This window comes from Acomys russatus, chromosome 4, assembly GCF_903995435.1.
Source record: "Acomys russatus chromosome 4, mAcoRus1.1, whole genome shotgun sequence".
Classification (NCBI taxonomy): Eukaryota; Metazoa; Chordata; class Mammalia; order Rodentia; family Muridae; genus Acomys; species Acomys russatus.
The window spans coordinates 65,712,652-65,726,591 of record NC_067140.1 but is presented as its reverse complement, the minus strand read 5'-3'; the positions used below and the strand labels follow the sequence as shown (position 1 = coordinate 65,726,591).

The following is a 13,940-nucleotide window of genomic DNA, read 5'->3' as shown; positions in this document are numbered from 1 at the left end:
CTAAATTTCTGCCCTCCATTCTGCTCTCAACACCGACAGGTGAGGCGTTCCCAGGCCCTGAGACTTCCAATGCCTACTCACTCCCAGTACCAACAGGTGAGCAGCCGCGGACTCAGTGACTCAGAAGAGCCACCCTTCCATTCAGCCAGCGAGTCCAGATGTGCAAATTCCAGTGCAGAAACAAAATAGCACAAACATCTAAGACAATATGTCTCCTCCGGAAAGTACTAATCCAGACAAAAACCAGACAAAGAATTCAAACTAGTGATTTTTACTCTATCCAAACAGCTCAACGGTGGAATGAATATTCTCTAAAAGAGAAAACAGGAATAAATGAATGAAAATAGGAAGTAAATAAAAGACATGAAAACATAATTCAGCAAAGAGAATAATTGATAAAAAGCCATACTGGAAATGAAAATGCAATAAACCAAATTAAAAACTTAGTGGAAAGCCTCACCAACAGACTGGATCATGTGAAAAACACAATCAGAGCTGGAAGATTAAGGATTGCTTTGACTATCCTTGGTCTTTTGGGCTGCCATATAAATTTTTTTTTTTTTTTTTTTTTGCATCTATGAAGAAAGGTCTTGGTATTTAAACCGGTATGGTGATTATTTTGACAATATTGATTTTTCCCCCCAATCCAGGAGATTGGAAGGTATTTCCTTCTGATGGTAACCTCCTCAGCTTCTTGCTTCAGTGCCTTAAACTGGAGAAGTCCTTTATTCCCTTGGTTAGGTTTACTCCTGGGTCTTTGATTTTATTATTTTTGTGGCTATTGTCCTGATCCTCTGTTGAAAGTATTAACTCTACAAGTGTTTTGGTGGAGTCTCTTGGAGCTCATATACACAATCATATCATCTACAAATAGCAGTTATTTTGAATTCTTTCTATTTGTGTCCTTTCCTTTTCTGTCTAAGACCTCAAGCACTATATTGAAGAGGAATGGAGAGAGCGGGAGCCCCAATCTTAGTGAGAATGCTTTGGGTTTTTCTGTGTTTAGCATGATCTATATTTAGCATGCTGTGTGTTTAGCCTTTTTACGTTTCATTAATGACCCCTCCATCCCTAGCCTGTTCATGTCCTTTTCATGATGAAAAATTGGATTTTTGTCAAAGGCTTTTTCTGTATCTCATATTTTCTGCCTTTTAATCCAGTAGTGTGATGGCGAGCACTCACAGCTTTATGTATGTTGACCCTTCCCTGAATCTCTGTAAAGTTGGATCATAATAGATGTACTTTCTTGTATGAGTTTAAATGAGGTTTTGCCCATATTTTGCTGAGCTTTTGCTATGTTGATCAAAATATGTTTGTAATTTTTCTTTTCTTTTTTTCCCCCTTTGTCTGGTTTTGGTATCAGAGTATATTTTGGCTTCATAAAGAGTCTGGAAGCCTGCCTTCCTTTTTTATTTCATGGAATAATTAGAGTAGTGTTGGTGCTAGTTCTTTGAAGTTCTGGGAGAATTCTGCAGCGTCTCCAGCTGGTCCTACTGTTTTGTTTTGTTTGTTTTTGAGACTATTACGGCTGCAGTCTCATTGCTGGATGCGGATCTATTTATCTCATCTTGGCTTAATTTTGTATGTTGCATGCTTCTAGTAATTCACCCATTTATTTTAGGTTTTCCAATTTCATAAAACAAAGGTGGGTTTGAGTGAGAAATGCCACCCTTAGGCTCATGTGTTTGAACACTTGACTCTCTCAGTTGGTGGTGGTGTCTGGGGAGGTAATGAAAGAAGGTGTAGCCTTTGAGAGCTTCTAACCACGCCCCAGCCAGGTCAGCTCTCTGCTGCTTCTATGTGTTGAGATGTGAGCTCTTAGCTTCTTCCTTCAGCTGCCTGCTCCCATGCCTCCTCTACCACTTGGCTTGGGAAGCAACAGGCCCTAAGGAAGAACCCGTTGACATCCTGCTAAATGCTAATGTTGTCAAACTCTATTCTAAAGATGTATGTTTCTATCCATAGAGTTGTGTTGCTCTTAACCTTAATCAGAAATGTACTGTAGAGAACAGTGGCTAATTTAGAGGCTTGCAACTGTTGGAAAAAACTAGGACTAAGTGACTATGAGTGCTCAGCCATGTATGGACTATCTATACCAGGCCACCCAAGGCTCAGGGAACATGGCTGAAATGGGCATGGAGACAATGTGAGAGAGCCAGAGGCCAGGGGAAGAGAACTGTGAAAGGCTAGCCTTTGGATGTGACACGGATGATATACAAACTCACAGCAGTTGTATTATCTGAACAAGTTATATTTATCAAGATCAAAATAGTCTCCCGATACCCCTCCCCCACTTGGGTAATGGGGGGGGGCAGCTGATGGTATGGAGAGAAGAATCATTTTTCTCTTCAGCTGTAAGGAGTGGGCATTGGTTGGTTGCCCATGTCCCAGTTGGATGATTCCCCGTGCCTCGCCGCCCCCCCCCCCCATCCACACACATATGGACAGTACTGATTGGACTTAGTGGGTTATAAAAATAAAAAGACATGAAATTAGGAGGGAGATGCTGGGATTAAAGCATGTGCCACCACATCAGGCTAATTTGTGCTCTTTAGGACATATAGATATTTAAATTTTTTAGAATTACATCATTTCCTCGCTCCAACCCATCCCATAAACCTCTCCTTGCTTTCTTTCAAATTCATGGCCTCATTTTTCATACATTAGTACATACATATATACATTTATGTGTATGTATGGAAGTGTACATATAAATTCAACTTTCTCAGTCTGCATAGTGTTACTTATATGTGTTTTCAGAGCTGACCATTTGGTATTCATCAATGTGTGTGCTCTTCCCTGAGGAAGACTATTTCTCTCACTCTCCGCATTCCTTAGTTGTCTGTTCTTGTGTAGGGCTGAGGTCCTCTGAGCTTTCTTGCCTGAGTGTTGGCCTGTCTAATGTCCTTGCTCAGCTCGTGTTCAGGCAGTCGTATTGGTGAGACTTTATGGGTGTAGCTCCCGGCATTCCTTCAAGAACATGACAGCAAGCTCCCTCTTCTCAGGCTTTTACAGTGTTTCTGCTCCTGGTTCCCGCAATGTTCCCTGGGTCTTAGGTTCAAAAAGACCATGGAGACTTTTCAAGTTGGACTGAATGCACTTTAGAGCGAGGTGTTGTGTCGGTGACAAGGGGTGGAGTTGGGGTCATTGTAGACTTGCCAGACCCTAAAATCCAGATGGGATTCTGAGCAGCCCTGTCAAGGACCTTCTGGACTACATTACCAGGTGTGGGAAGACCCTGCACCCTGGACTTTAAGTGGAGAAAACAAGAGGCTTTGCATCTCCATCCACTGTCCCTTTGTAGATGTCACCAGCTGCCTGAAGCTCTTGCACCTTACTTTCAACCTTTAAAGTCAGAATAGCCCTTTTCCCTTGAAGTTGGGCACATGCATATGCACACACATCAAGTTCCCCTATATAGGCCTGGCTAACCTGGAACTTGCTATGCAGATCAGACTGGCCTTAAACCCAGAGATTCACCTGCCTGTCTCCCAGGTATCCTGATGAAAGGTGTACAACACAACACCACACCCTACCGTTAAGTTGCTTCTGTGTGGGCATTTTATCGAAGTGCCCAGTGCAACTAAAATGTTGGGTATCTTAGATCTTTCCCCAAAAGGTCTAAATGACACAGCTCTAATCCTTGGTGCATAGTGCTTTTACCACTTTGTTACAGAGCTATCTCACCCTTCATGTTAGCCTTGCCGAACACAACCTCCACTTTCCCTTTCAAACATCTCCCTAACTCCAGTGTCAGAGATACAAGATTGGGAAGAGAAGGGGTATGGTGCTTTTCCTTTAAAAAGGCATTTATAGACCTTTTAATCAACCTATTGTGTGGTTATTTACTACTTTGTGGGTGAGAAAGTAAGATGGAAGCGAAGTGCCCAAGATTAAAGGGCCAGCAAACAGCAGAGCTCATGTGTTCCTTTAATCCTGCTGCCCATGGGCCATGCACCTACTTCCGGGATCAGTGAGGCAGAATTTACACAATCTGCGGGCTGGTCTCCCTCCCCTTCGCTGTACACTGAAGTAGACGTCTACAGTTCATACCCACTCTGCTAACTACAAGGGAGATGGCAAAAAAAAGCATTCACTGGAAATGTACAAATGATTCGGCCTCTTTCAAAGTTTGGCAAAAGCAAGGCCTAGTGGTGCATGTCTCTAAACAAATCTTAACACTCACCCACATAAAACAGAATCTTAGGACACACACTAACAATAACAGGCAAATGTAAAAACCCACTAAACTTATGGTCACACTCTTCAAGTGGCAACTCACACTAGGGTCAAGAACAGAAGAATCATTTGAAGGCGGCTTTTGTGAGCTTCTAGAATGGAGTTTACACAAGTCCAAGTTTGTGTCATAAGTCTTTTCCTCTACCACATATACCAGTGCCCTCTTTCCTTTTGTGTTTTCTTTTTTCCCTTCCGGGACTCACAGATCTCCTTGGGTAAGACTCACAATGAAACATTAATCTTTACTAGACAGGCGAGCTTCAGCAAGTGCTACACAGTCCCAAAGAAAGTCAGAGCTCAGCTTTCCAGACTCTACCAGAATCCTAGTACAAAAGAACTACAAAGTGTTGGGAGGCAACACCATGCCCCGCCCAGTGCTGGGTTCTTGTTTTGTCTTTGCTTGCTCTGAAAGTAGCCATCAGAACTTCCACCTCGTATGAAAACACAGGTGCATCGAGGCTGTAGTCTGTCCCAGCTGGCAAGCTTTTCATTATGATTCTGTTTAACTGGTCTGTGTTTGGGGCAGGCAAATCAACAAGTCTAGCTTGTCAGGTGCAGGGCCCAGGCTCTAACCCTAGTAACAATGCTGTGGCCTTTCCACTTGGCCAAACCAGTAACAAAACCAAACCACAAAATGTTCATTTTCAAATGGCATATGGCTTTTTTGACCCCATCAAATAACTTTATTCACACAAACGTCCCTTAATTTACAAAGCTTCAGTCACTCATACACATCAAGGGGAATCCACAGCGTTCAAAGAACTTAAATAGAATGTATCATACCAACCCAAGTAAGCCAAGTACAAAAAATACTCATATAAAGTTGTTCACACATAGGTCCTTATATTACCAGCTTCTGTGCAAAGGAAAAAAAAAAAAAAAAGATTAACTAGTATTTGGAACTAACCTTGTGCCTGGCTTTAAACCTCCCTTCAAAACCAAGCCCAACCCACACAAGTATTCATTCAGAGTAACTGAACTGTCCTCCAGTTTTGATGGCAAGCACCATCTGGGGTGCAAGGGTTTTGAAAAAATATCCCCTAAATAGGTTTCCTTCTTTCTATGATCTCATCTGGATTTAAAAGTGGCCGGCTCCTGCTGGTACTCTCCCCAATCCTAGGGGCCCTGTAGATGCATCCAGCAGCGATGGCTGTAAGGCTGACATCAGCCAATGCTAAGAGTACCTACTGGGTTCCCTTCCCGAGCATGTGTCCAGACAAGGCTCCTTTCCCTCAAAGTCGGGCCTGTGCTGACCTGAAGGCTGTAGACTAGCTGAGAATCGGGGAGGGCAGAGCATCAGCCTCCGGGAGACTGCTGGCCTGGAGAGCTAAATAACCAAGCTGAGCCAATTCTGAGGTAGACTCCCAGCAGCTGTCAGACAGGGAGAACCCAGGGGAGGGGTAACCCAAAGACCCACCTAGAGTTGGGTCACTAGTGCCCCCAGATGTGGAGGGGGGCAAATGAGCATGAGAGGTGGGAAGAGTTCGTGGTGGGAAGGGTTGGAAGGGGCAGGGCAGAGTAAGGCAGGGCAGTTAAGTCCCCTCCTTGGAGGATCCAGTCAGCCTCTTGTTCTTCTCATGTTTCTGAAAGATACCTAAAGGTTAAACCCCACATAGAATCCATCCCTTTAAGCTGTCTTCTGAAACAGTAAACAGAGAATGGCATAGACAGATTCCCACAGTGCTCTTTTCCTCTTCTTGGAAAAAGATTCACACAAAAACAATGTAACTTTATTGCTACAAACACTGGTTTTCTAAAATAGTGATATGTTAGAGCTGAGAACCCTGGAGGGGGGAAGTGATGGAGGTGGGGATAGTGGGCAAGAAGGCTGGGGAAGATGGGGAGTGGTCTTAGCACCACAGGGCTAGGAAGCAGAGGAAGTCAAGGGCCTCTGCTCACTCTGGGCTTCTCTGCCTTCACTACCACTGGAGTTACTACTGGCATTGCCACAGAGGAGGCCAGGCCCTATCCAGTCAGATCTTCACCTAGTGCGGGCACCTTTCTCCTCCAGCTGTAAACAGCGTATTTTCTGTAAGTAAACATTAAAACATCCCTCAGGCAGCCAAAGGGCAAACCCGCCAAGGTGGGAAGAGTTCCCACTGCCTGCCCCAATGCCCCAAGCTAAGTGAGGCTATAGCCTGAACTGCAGATCCTATGACCAGAGGGGTTAGCTGGAGCCAGTTTGGATGGTGCAGTCGGAGTCATCCTGGCTAGAGGTAAGAGCAGGAAGGGACAAAGGCAGTGTGCAGATGTGGGCAGCAGCATTTGGTCCTGGTCTAGAGCTGCTGTAAGGGCCATGGAGGCAAGAGGCAGGTAGGTGTGTCTGTCTACAGCCCACAGGGGGTGAGTGGGGGCTCAGAGTTTTCCTTCCCTTGTGGCTATATACAGGGAGGTGGCAGAGTATGACAAAGGGACAAATGGACCCAGAGGACAGCCCCTGCTTCTGGCTGAGTCTGGACAGGGGGGACAATGGAATAAGGCACTATCATCTGTCCTGCTGACTCCTCCCCTGACAGGGAGCTGAGCTCTGAGCACAGGAAACCTCCCAACAGGCCATCCTTGCATCCCCCAAAAGGACAAATGTTAGAAGTTCTGCAAATGTCTAGACTGTGGACAGATCTAACAAAACCTGGAGGCACCTGAGATAACGCCCCACAGAGCTACTGGCAGGCCTACAACCCATACAGAGGAAGAGAGGGAAGTAACAAGGGAAAAGGATGTTGATCCCAAAAGGGACAGACAGGGCACTGGACTCTGAGAAGACTACAGAGCCCACCAGGGGCTGACCCACAGGCCTCAGTACAGCTGGCATGTCACGGGCTGGGGCCAGCTTCTACTTAGCTGGCAGGTGACAGCATATATATTGCATGGGAGGGAGGAAGAAAAAAGCAGGAACAGGCACTTGGGGCTCAAGACCTGGCTCTCATTTGAGCCAAAGAAAGAGGTGCAATCACCAGGCCAGAACCAGCTGGGAGTCAAGGAAGCTAAGGTGCAGGGAAGCAGACTACCCCTCACCAGGCTACCCACATGTAACCTATGAGGGCTACTTTTGACACCAAGAAAAGTACAGTGGGAAAACACTATAACCCAAATCTTAGACCAAAGACCTAAGAGGCAGGGACAAGAAAGAAACAGCTAGGTACAATAGTGATTTTCTAGGCCTTGAGCCTTTCCCAGGAACCCAGAGCAGGACTGCAGGAGGGAACAGTTAGGGTCCTGAGCTCGGAGGCTGCTTTTCCCATTTTCTCAGGCACAAAGAGCGGGCAGCACCCCAGGGAAAGGAGGGCAGAAGAACAGAAATGGAATGTATTTGCAATTATGGGATGCTGCTGTTCCCACCCTCCCAGGTGCCACTCTGATTGGGCTCCGGAGGCTGCTTAAAAAGTCACTGGAGGAGACGAGATGCTATCACGGTGCAGCACGAGGCGAGGGCCTAGGTCACTAGCTGCAGCTGTGCTCCCATAGAACACCAGCTGGCCTTGGGCCAGGAGGAGAGAGAAACTTTGGTGCTGAGTTGTGCCTGAGAGAAGGTTGGGAGATGCAAGTGGACAAAGCTGGGCGGGGTTCAACGTTGTGTTGGCCTTCCCACACTACAGGACCAAGGGACTCCTGCTTGAGAGAGAAGTTCCCCTTGGCCTCTTACTTCCCTGCCCACCCTATGCTAGTTTAGGAAGAATGAACAGACACCTTCTTTCCTTGTCCAGAGACCCCATCTCATGTGGCCAGAACAAGGTGACAAGTCTGGGAAAAGTTTTGGAGCAACCAAGGGCGCATCAAAGTAGAAGGCAACACCAGAGAAAATGGTGGGTCTGTGAAGCAGTCGAGGGAGGGTATCGTCCCTCAGGAGGCTGTAACAACACTGCAAGGGAGTTGAGAGTGAAAGGCTATGCAAAGAGGCAGTGGTCGGTCACGGGGATCCAGGCTGGGGGTGCTTTATATGGCTCATGCTATAGGGGCCCTCGACTAGCCACATGGCAGCCCTACCTGCCTCACACCTCCCTGTTCATCAGACAACAGTGACATACGGGTTGATCACCTAACATGAAGTCCCTGGGGTAAGAGAGATGGCACCTGGCAGTGTCACGCAGTGGTGAGTGACACCATGGACCCTGGTGCATAGGGCACACCTGTCAATGTGAGGAAAGGATGGCAGCTGAGGGTCTGCAAGGACTGAAACGGGATCGTGGGGCCGAGGTGGTCTCTGTGACAGGCTGGACTTGTAACACACTGGGAAGACAATCCAGGAGGCAGAGGACGAAAGGTATTGGCCTTATATAGTGACGAGAGGCCAAGGAAGACAATGTCTGACTAGGCATTAGCTCAACAGTCCTAACAGAAGACAGGCTTGTGAAAGTAGGGCGGGGGTGGGGTGACGGGGGAATCACTCTTGATCTCCTTCCTCAGGGACCCCAGTTGGAAGGGCAGAAGAGGGAAACAATTCCATGACAGTGAGGCCTAGTGTGGCCTGGGGCTCCCAAGAACTTAAAGAAAACCAAAACCCATGGTTTCAGTCTTCTTTCTACAGTCCTTCTGGGCAAGCCCTGGTGTTCCTCTTCTGAGAGGCGTCATCTCTGATCCCATCTGGGCATGAGGGCTGGCAGGACCAGCCCATCCAAGGACTCCCGCAGCTCCCACAGCTGGTAGGCGGCAACTCAGAGCTGCTTCCTGATATCTTCGTATCCCTTTCCAGGAGAAATACCAAAACCCTGGGCAGACAGAATTTCTTTGGGGAGTGGGATGCTAAAGCAGAACTGAGAGATGTGTAAGAAAACACAACATAAAAGAGAAAACCAAAACTGCTCCCTAACTTAAGAAATTAATGGATTAACAGTGAATATATGCGTAAGTTTTGCCCACATTCAATGTTCTTAAAAACAAACAAAAACCTCAAACAATAAAAAGGTGCCTGTCCAGAGTGTAGCCTTCTGCTCTTCAGAAGTCTTGATGGTTTAATGTTTAAAAAAAAAAATTATTATAATAAAGGAAAAAGAAAAGGGTAGAGGGAAACCCAAGCAAAGCTTCACATTGTGGGAGGTCCAGCTGTCAGGAGATCGCCACCACCTGTACTCTCTGCCATCTGTCCGAGACATGATGAGACTCTGGGTCCTGAAGGATCGACCTGGAAGACAGAAGGCAGGCAAGGAGTGGACATTGGATCAGTGGTGAGGGTACAGAGCCAGCACCCAAAACAATTGACCCTGAAGCTCTGTGTGCTGGGTTTTCTAAACACTTTACCTAAAGATGAGTGAGCCTCTAACTACCTTCCCAGAAACTGTAAAGACACACTCTCATTTCTCAGGTAAGGAAACGGATGTGTCCTGGGTCATATGACTAAGGACAGACCCTGGAAGAGGGACCGTAAAGCATGCTGGCTCCAGCTGCCAATCTGATCACAAATCCTACACCTGGTTCCTACTCCAGCTTCCGGTACCCAACAGGACCCAGTCCAGATAGGTTGTTCCCAATGGACCCTGGTGGCCCTGGTCCTATGCAGCCTTTCTTCTCTACTCTCACTGATAACTACTGTCCCAGCCTCACAGCATCCCTATGAGGGTTTGCTATCCTTCTTTACAGTAAGTTAGACAACAGTAAGTGGCCAGGTAGACCCAGAACCGAGCAATGGGTCCCACTCTGCCCACAGCATCAACTACTGGGGTTAAAACTAAGTGTCCTGGAGAGAAAACTGTCTGAGTAAACAAGCTGACAGGTGACTGTGCAAATTCAAGCCCTTTGTTCTCATAATCTACACCTATGCACAAGCTGTTTTAAAGATGACATAAACACAGTTCTACGTGTCTTAACGATGTAAGAACTGTGGGGCTGCCTGCACCTCAGCAGAGTATGCTTATGGGGCCACCACTGCATGCTGTCTTCTACTGTCTGAAACACCATCATGTGTAACTGTACATATAATACTTAGAATTTCTGGTCCTGGGAGCATTGGCTGCTACTTGGGAACTGCTTCGGTGCCAGGCCTCAGGAAGAAGACAAGAGGCTGCCCTTAAAGGAAATCTAGAACACAAAAGCCTACAGAGATTAGCCTTGGGTCAGCCCCATATTCTGAGCCACTTAATCACATAGCTAAGTTTAGCTTTGTCTTAGGCAGGGCAGGTCATCTGGGCAGGAACGTTTTGAAGTTTTCAAAGTGCCTAGTTTCACCCTAGATAACTGACCCGAACAGGGCCTTCCCTGTAGCTTGCCATCCTTCGGTGGCTCCCTTGCTCCAAGAACACACCTTCCCTGTTGTCTGCAGCTTGAGAAGGACACCGTGGCTCTTGGCCAGCGTGCACTCTCCTCTCCACTGAGCTGCGGTCAGTACAGTCAGGTAGCACTGGCCCCACAGCTTCAGGTCTTGGGCAGGTGCCCTAGCTCATTCACAAAGTGACCCCAGAGTGGGCCTGTCTGCCTGTGTCTCTTCGTCCAGAAGCCTTCTGTCCCTTTTGGGCTCTGACTGGAATATGTATGAAGTACAGGTCCTACAGCAGTTCTGAAACAGTCAATGAGCACATTTCTCCTTCGCCAGTGTCTTCAGCTAAACTCAGAATGTATCGTCAGCCATTCGGCCATCATAGGCAGCTGTGGGTAATGTGGGACAGGCATCCCCACACTGATGGAGGACTGGCAGCAGCCTCTGGGAAGCAGCTGGTAAAAAGGCTCCCAGAACTTGAGGTGTTCTGAGACCTAGAGCTTGGTGGTTACACTCCCGGAAACTGAGCTTCTCTGCTAACTCTGCTCATGGAAGAGGATTCATGAATAAAGATGTTCAATTATGAGAAACACCTCCAAAGTGCAAACCGAAGCGACTAAATAATGAACCATCCATCCACTCACTGCTGTAGTGACCAATGAGAGAGGAGTGTGGCATCTGGGCATCAGGAAGCCTGCTAACGTGTCGAGTGGAATACGAAGCTACAAAGCGGTGTGGTAGAAAGCAGGAATACAGTGTCTCTACAGGCAAAGGTAATTAGGTGGTGAAAACTTGTGGTCTTTGGATGGATGAGGCCTTTGGGATGGGGCTAGGATTGCGTAGGTCATTTGGGCAGGATCCCATGAAAGAGCAGGATGGTCTTTTAAGAGGGAGATACTGGGGGCTGGAGAGGTGGCTCAGTGATTAAGAGCACTGGCTGCTCTCCCAGGGGACCTGGATTCAAGTTCCAGCCCCACACGGCGGCTCACACCCATCTGTAACTCCAGTTCCAGAGGATCCGATGCCCTCTTCTGACCTCACAGGAACTAACTAGGCTTGCGTGTGATGCACATACATACATGTAGGCAAAGCAGCCATACACATAAAATGAGTAAATCTAAATGAAAGGAGGGGGGATCCTAGACACACCCCCCACACAGGTTTCTTGATGCATTGTCTGTGTTGCCTCAAAAGACAGGCAGCAAGCAGCAAGAAGGGCCATCCTTAGATGGCCTATGACTTAGGACTAAAACAAAGAGTCACGTTTTTCCTTATTTTTAATGAACTACTATTAAAACAACCAACCAAAAAAAGAGTTGTACATGAAAACCAGAATGCACTGAAACTAACCAGATCCAACATCTACACATAAAAGCATGCACTCTGGGAGGAGGTTAGGGACAGAGTAAGAAGGCCCTCCTAAGGAAGGGGAAATAGAATATATAGTCAATAGATTTACAGGGGAGGCAGACTGGAGTGGGAGGATTAAACTGAAAGGGGAAGGAAAAGGGAGGAGGAAGAAGGGAGTACGGGAGAGGGGAGAGTGACAACTAACACCAACGGCCATTGGAGGGTCATGTGAAAACCTACTACTGTAGAAGCTTCTTAAAATATATACACGCATGAAAGAAATCTAAATGGAGTCACCAAATAGTAGAGCAGACAATGCCCCAACTAGACATTTCTCTTCATTAAGTAAAATTTCCAGGGCCAGGAATGGGCTACATCTAATTGAGTTGTTGGCCAAAGGGGCCCCATGTAAAGGCCCCAACAACCCGGGGTACTACCAAGGATATTGGTTGCCGTCTACAAACTGATGGTAAGGCCCCGTTGCTGAAAACAACACTTAAGATAGCTCGTTGTACACAAAGCTATCAGGCTGTGCCTCCCTAGAGCCTTCACCCCTACTGGCAGGTACTCTGCATGCTACCAGAGCAGAAGGGAGCTACAAACCCCGTGGTCCACAGTGCTAACCTGCCTGCATAATACACTGGTGCAATAGTGGAACAGACACTGGGAAAAGCCAACCGCTATCTGAATGGATTTAGGGTCCACTCCATGAGCTGGAGCCCATGCCTGACACTGCTCAGGTGACTGGATAGAAAGGCCACGGGCCTAGAGGAAAGCCAAATACTATTGCTCCGTTAAAGAAACAGCAATAAAATGACTCCTAACAACTTTTTGCTACGCCCATACATCAGTGTCTTGCTCAGCCATCATCATAAAATGACAGACCACATTCTCTGCGGAAAAGGAGGTGAAAAGACTTTAAGAGCCACAACAGATGGGCAACACCAAGGGAACAAGGCCTTAGACACAACAGGACTGGTGCATACATGAATTTACCAAGATGCTAGCATGACAGGCCCAAGCTAGATAGGGTCCCAGCACTGAGAGGAAGAACCAGAGTTTCCATCCATAACCAAGAAGCTATCTTCAACTGACACCAGTTTGCAGAAAAAAACAAAACCAAAACCAAAAAAACCCAGTTTTCTCCAATAGTCTGAGCATATAAACTACACTTAAGGATGCTCCGCCCCCACATGCCCATCAGCAGATGGCCCACACAAAACAAACTCAATCATAGTTTTGAGGGTTTTTTTTGTTTTGTTTTTGTTTTTGTTTTTTTTTTTTCCTGGTCTCATATTGTTTTGTTATGGCATTTTTCACTTACTGGTCATTTGCTTCCAGGTTATCCTTGCCAATTTTGTGTTTTTATGGGTTTTGTGTATGACTGTCTTTCTCTGTATGTGTTTTTCCTGTTTTTGGTTTTGATTTGTTTTGTTTAACTAATACTTGTTTTGTTGTCTGTTTGCTTTCTAAAGAGAAAAAAGAAAGGAATAGAGTTAGGTGGGTGAGAAAGTGGGGAGAATTTGTGAGAATCTGAGAAAAGGAAAACCATGATCAAAACAACTATATAAAAATATTTTCACTTAAAAAATAAGCAAACAACAAAATCAGCATGCGCCAAAATTAACTAGACCCTAGCAGGGTGTGGTGGCACACGCCTCTAATCCCAGTACTCAGGAGATAGAGGCAGGTGGATGTGAGTTCGAGGCCAGCCTGGTCTATAACGTAGGTTTAGGACAGCCAACACTACACAGAGAAACCCTGTCTCGAAAAAAGAAAACCAATAAACAAGCAAATAACTAGACCCAAGTCTGTGCATAAAGAACATGCATGCTAGAAAGAAAATTCAGGTCTCTGAGGCCTACTCTGTCATTGGATGCCTCTGCTCCCCTACTAGGAGTAGAAATTAAGAGATCTTCACACAATCTACTTGGGGACTTCCTTCCAGTTTTCAACTTGGGGAAAAACTCATACTCCCTGATGACTTGGCAGCCATCCCAGCCTTATGTAGCTTTTGCCTGGTGCCTTCTGCACGAGTCTTCAGTAGACCAGTAGATGAAACAGAAGACAGACAGACACACCTTCCCCAGGGAGCCCACAACACAGTATGCTCATAGGAAGAGAGATGGGGAGGTGCTTTTTACCACCTCAACAAGATAAAGAC

At 46.5% G+C, this 13,940-nt stretch overlaps 1 protein-coding gene across 2 annotated transcripts in view; it reads right to left on the bottom strand.

Annotated features, from left to right (window-relative positions):
• Positions 1-8,390: 8,390 nt before the first annotated feature.
• Positions 8,391-13,940, bottom strand: part of Stk35 (serine/threonine kinase 35) — a 30,671-nt gene continuing 25,121 nt past the window's right edge. Inside the window, exon 3 of one of the 2 annotated variants that reach the window (XM_051144610.1) lies at positions 8,391-9,358. In XM_051144610.1, coding sequence (XP_051000567.1) covers positions 9,189-9,358 — 170 coding nt within the window. In that variant the 3' untranslated portion in view covers positions 8,391-9,188. The remainder of the gene's footprint in view (positions 9,359-13,940) is intronic. The other variant, XM_051144609.1, reaches the window with a different exon arrangement.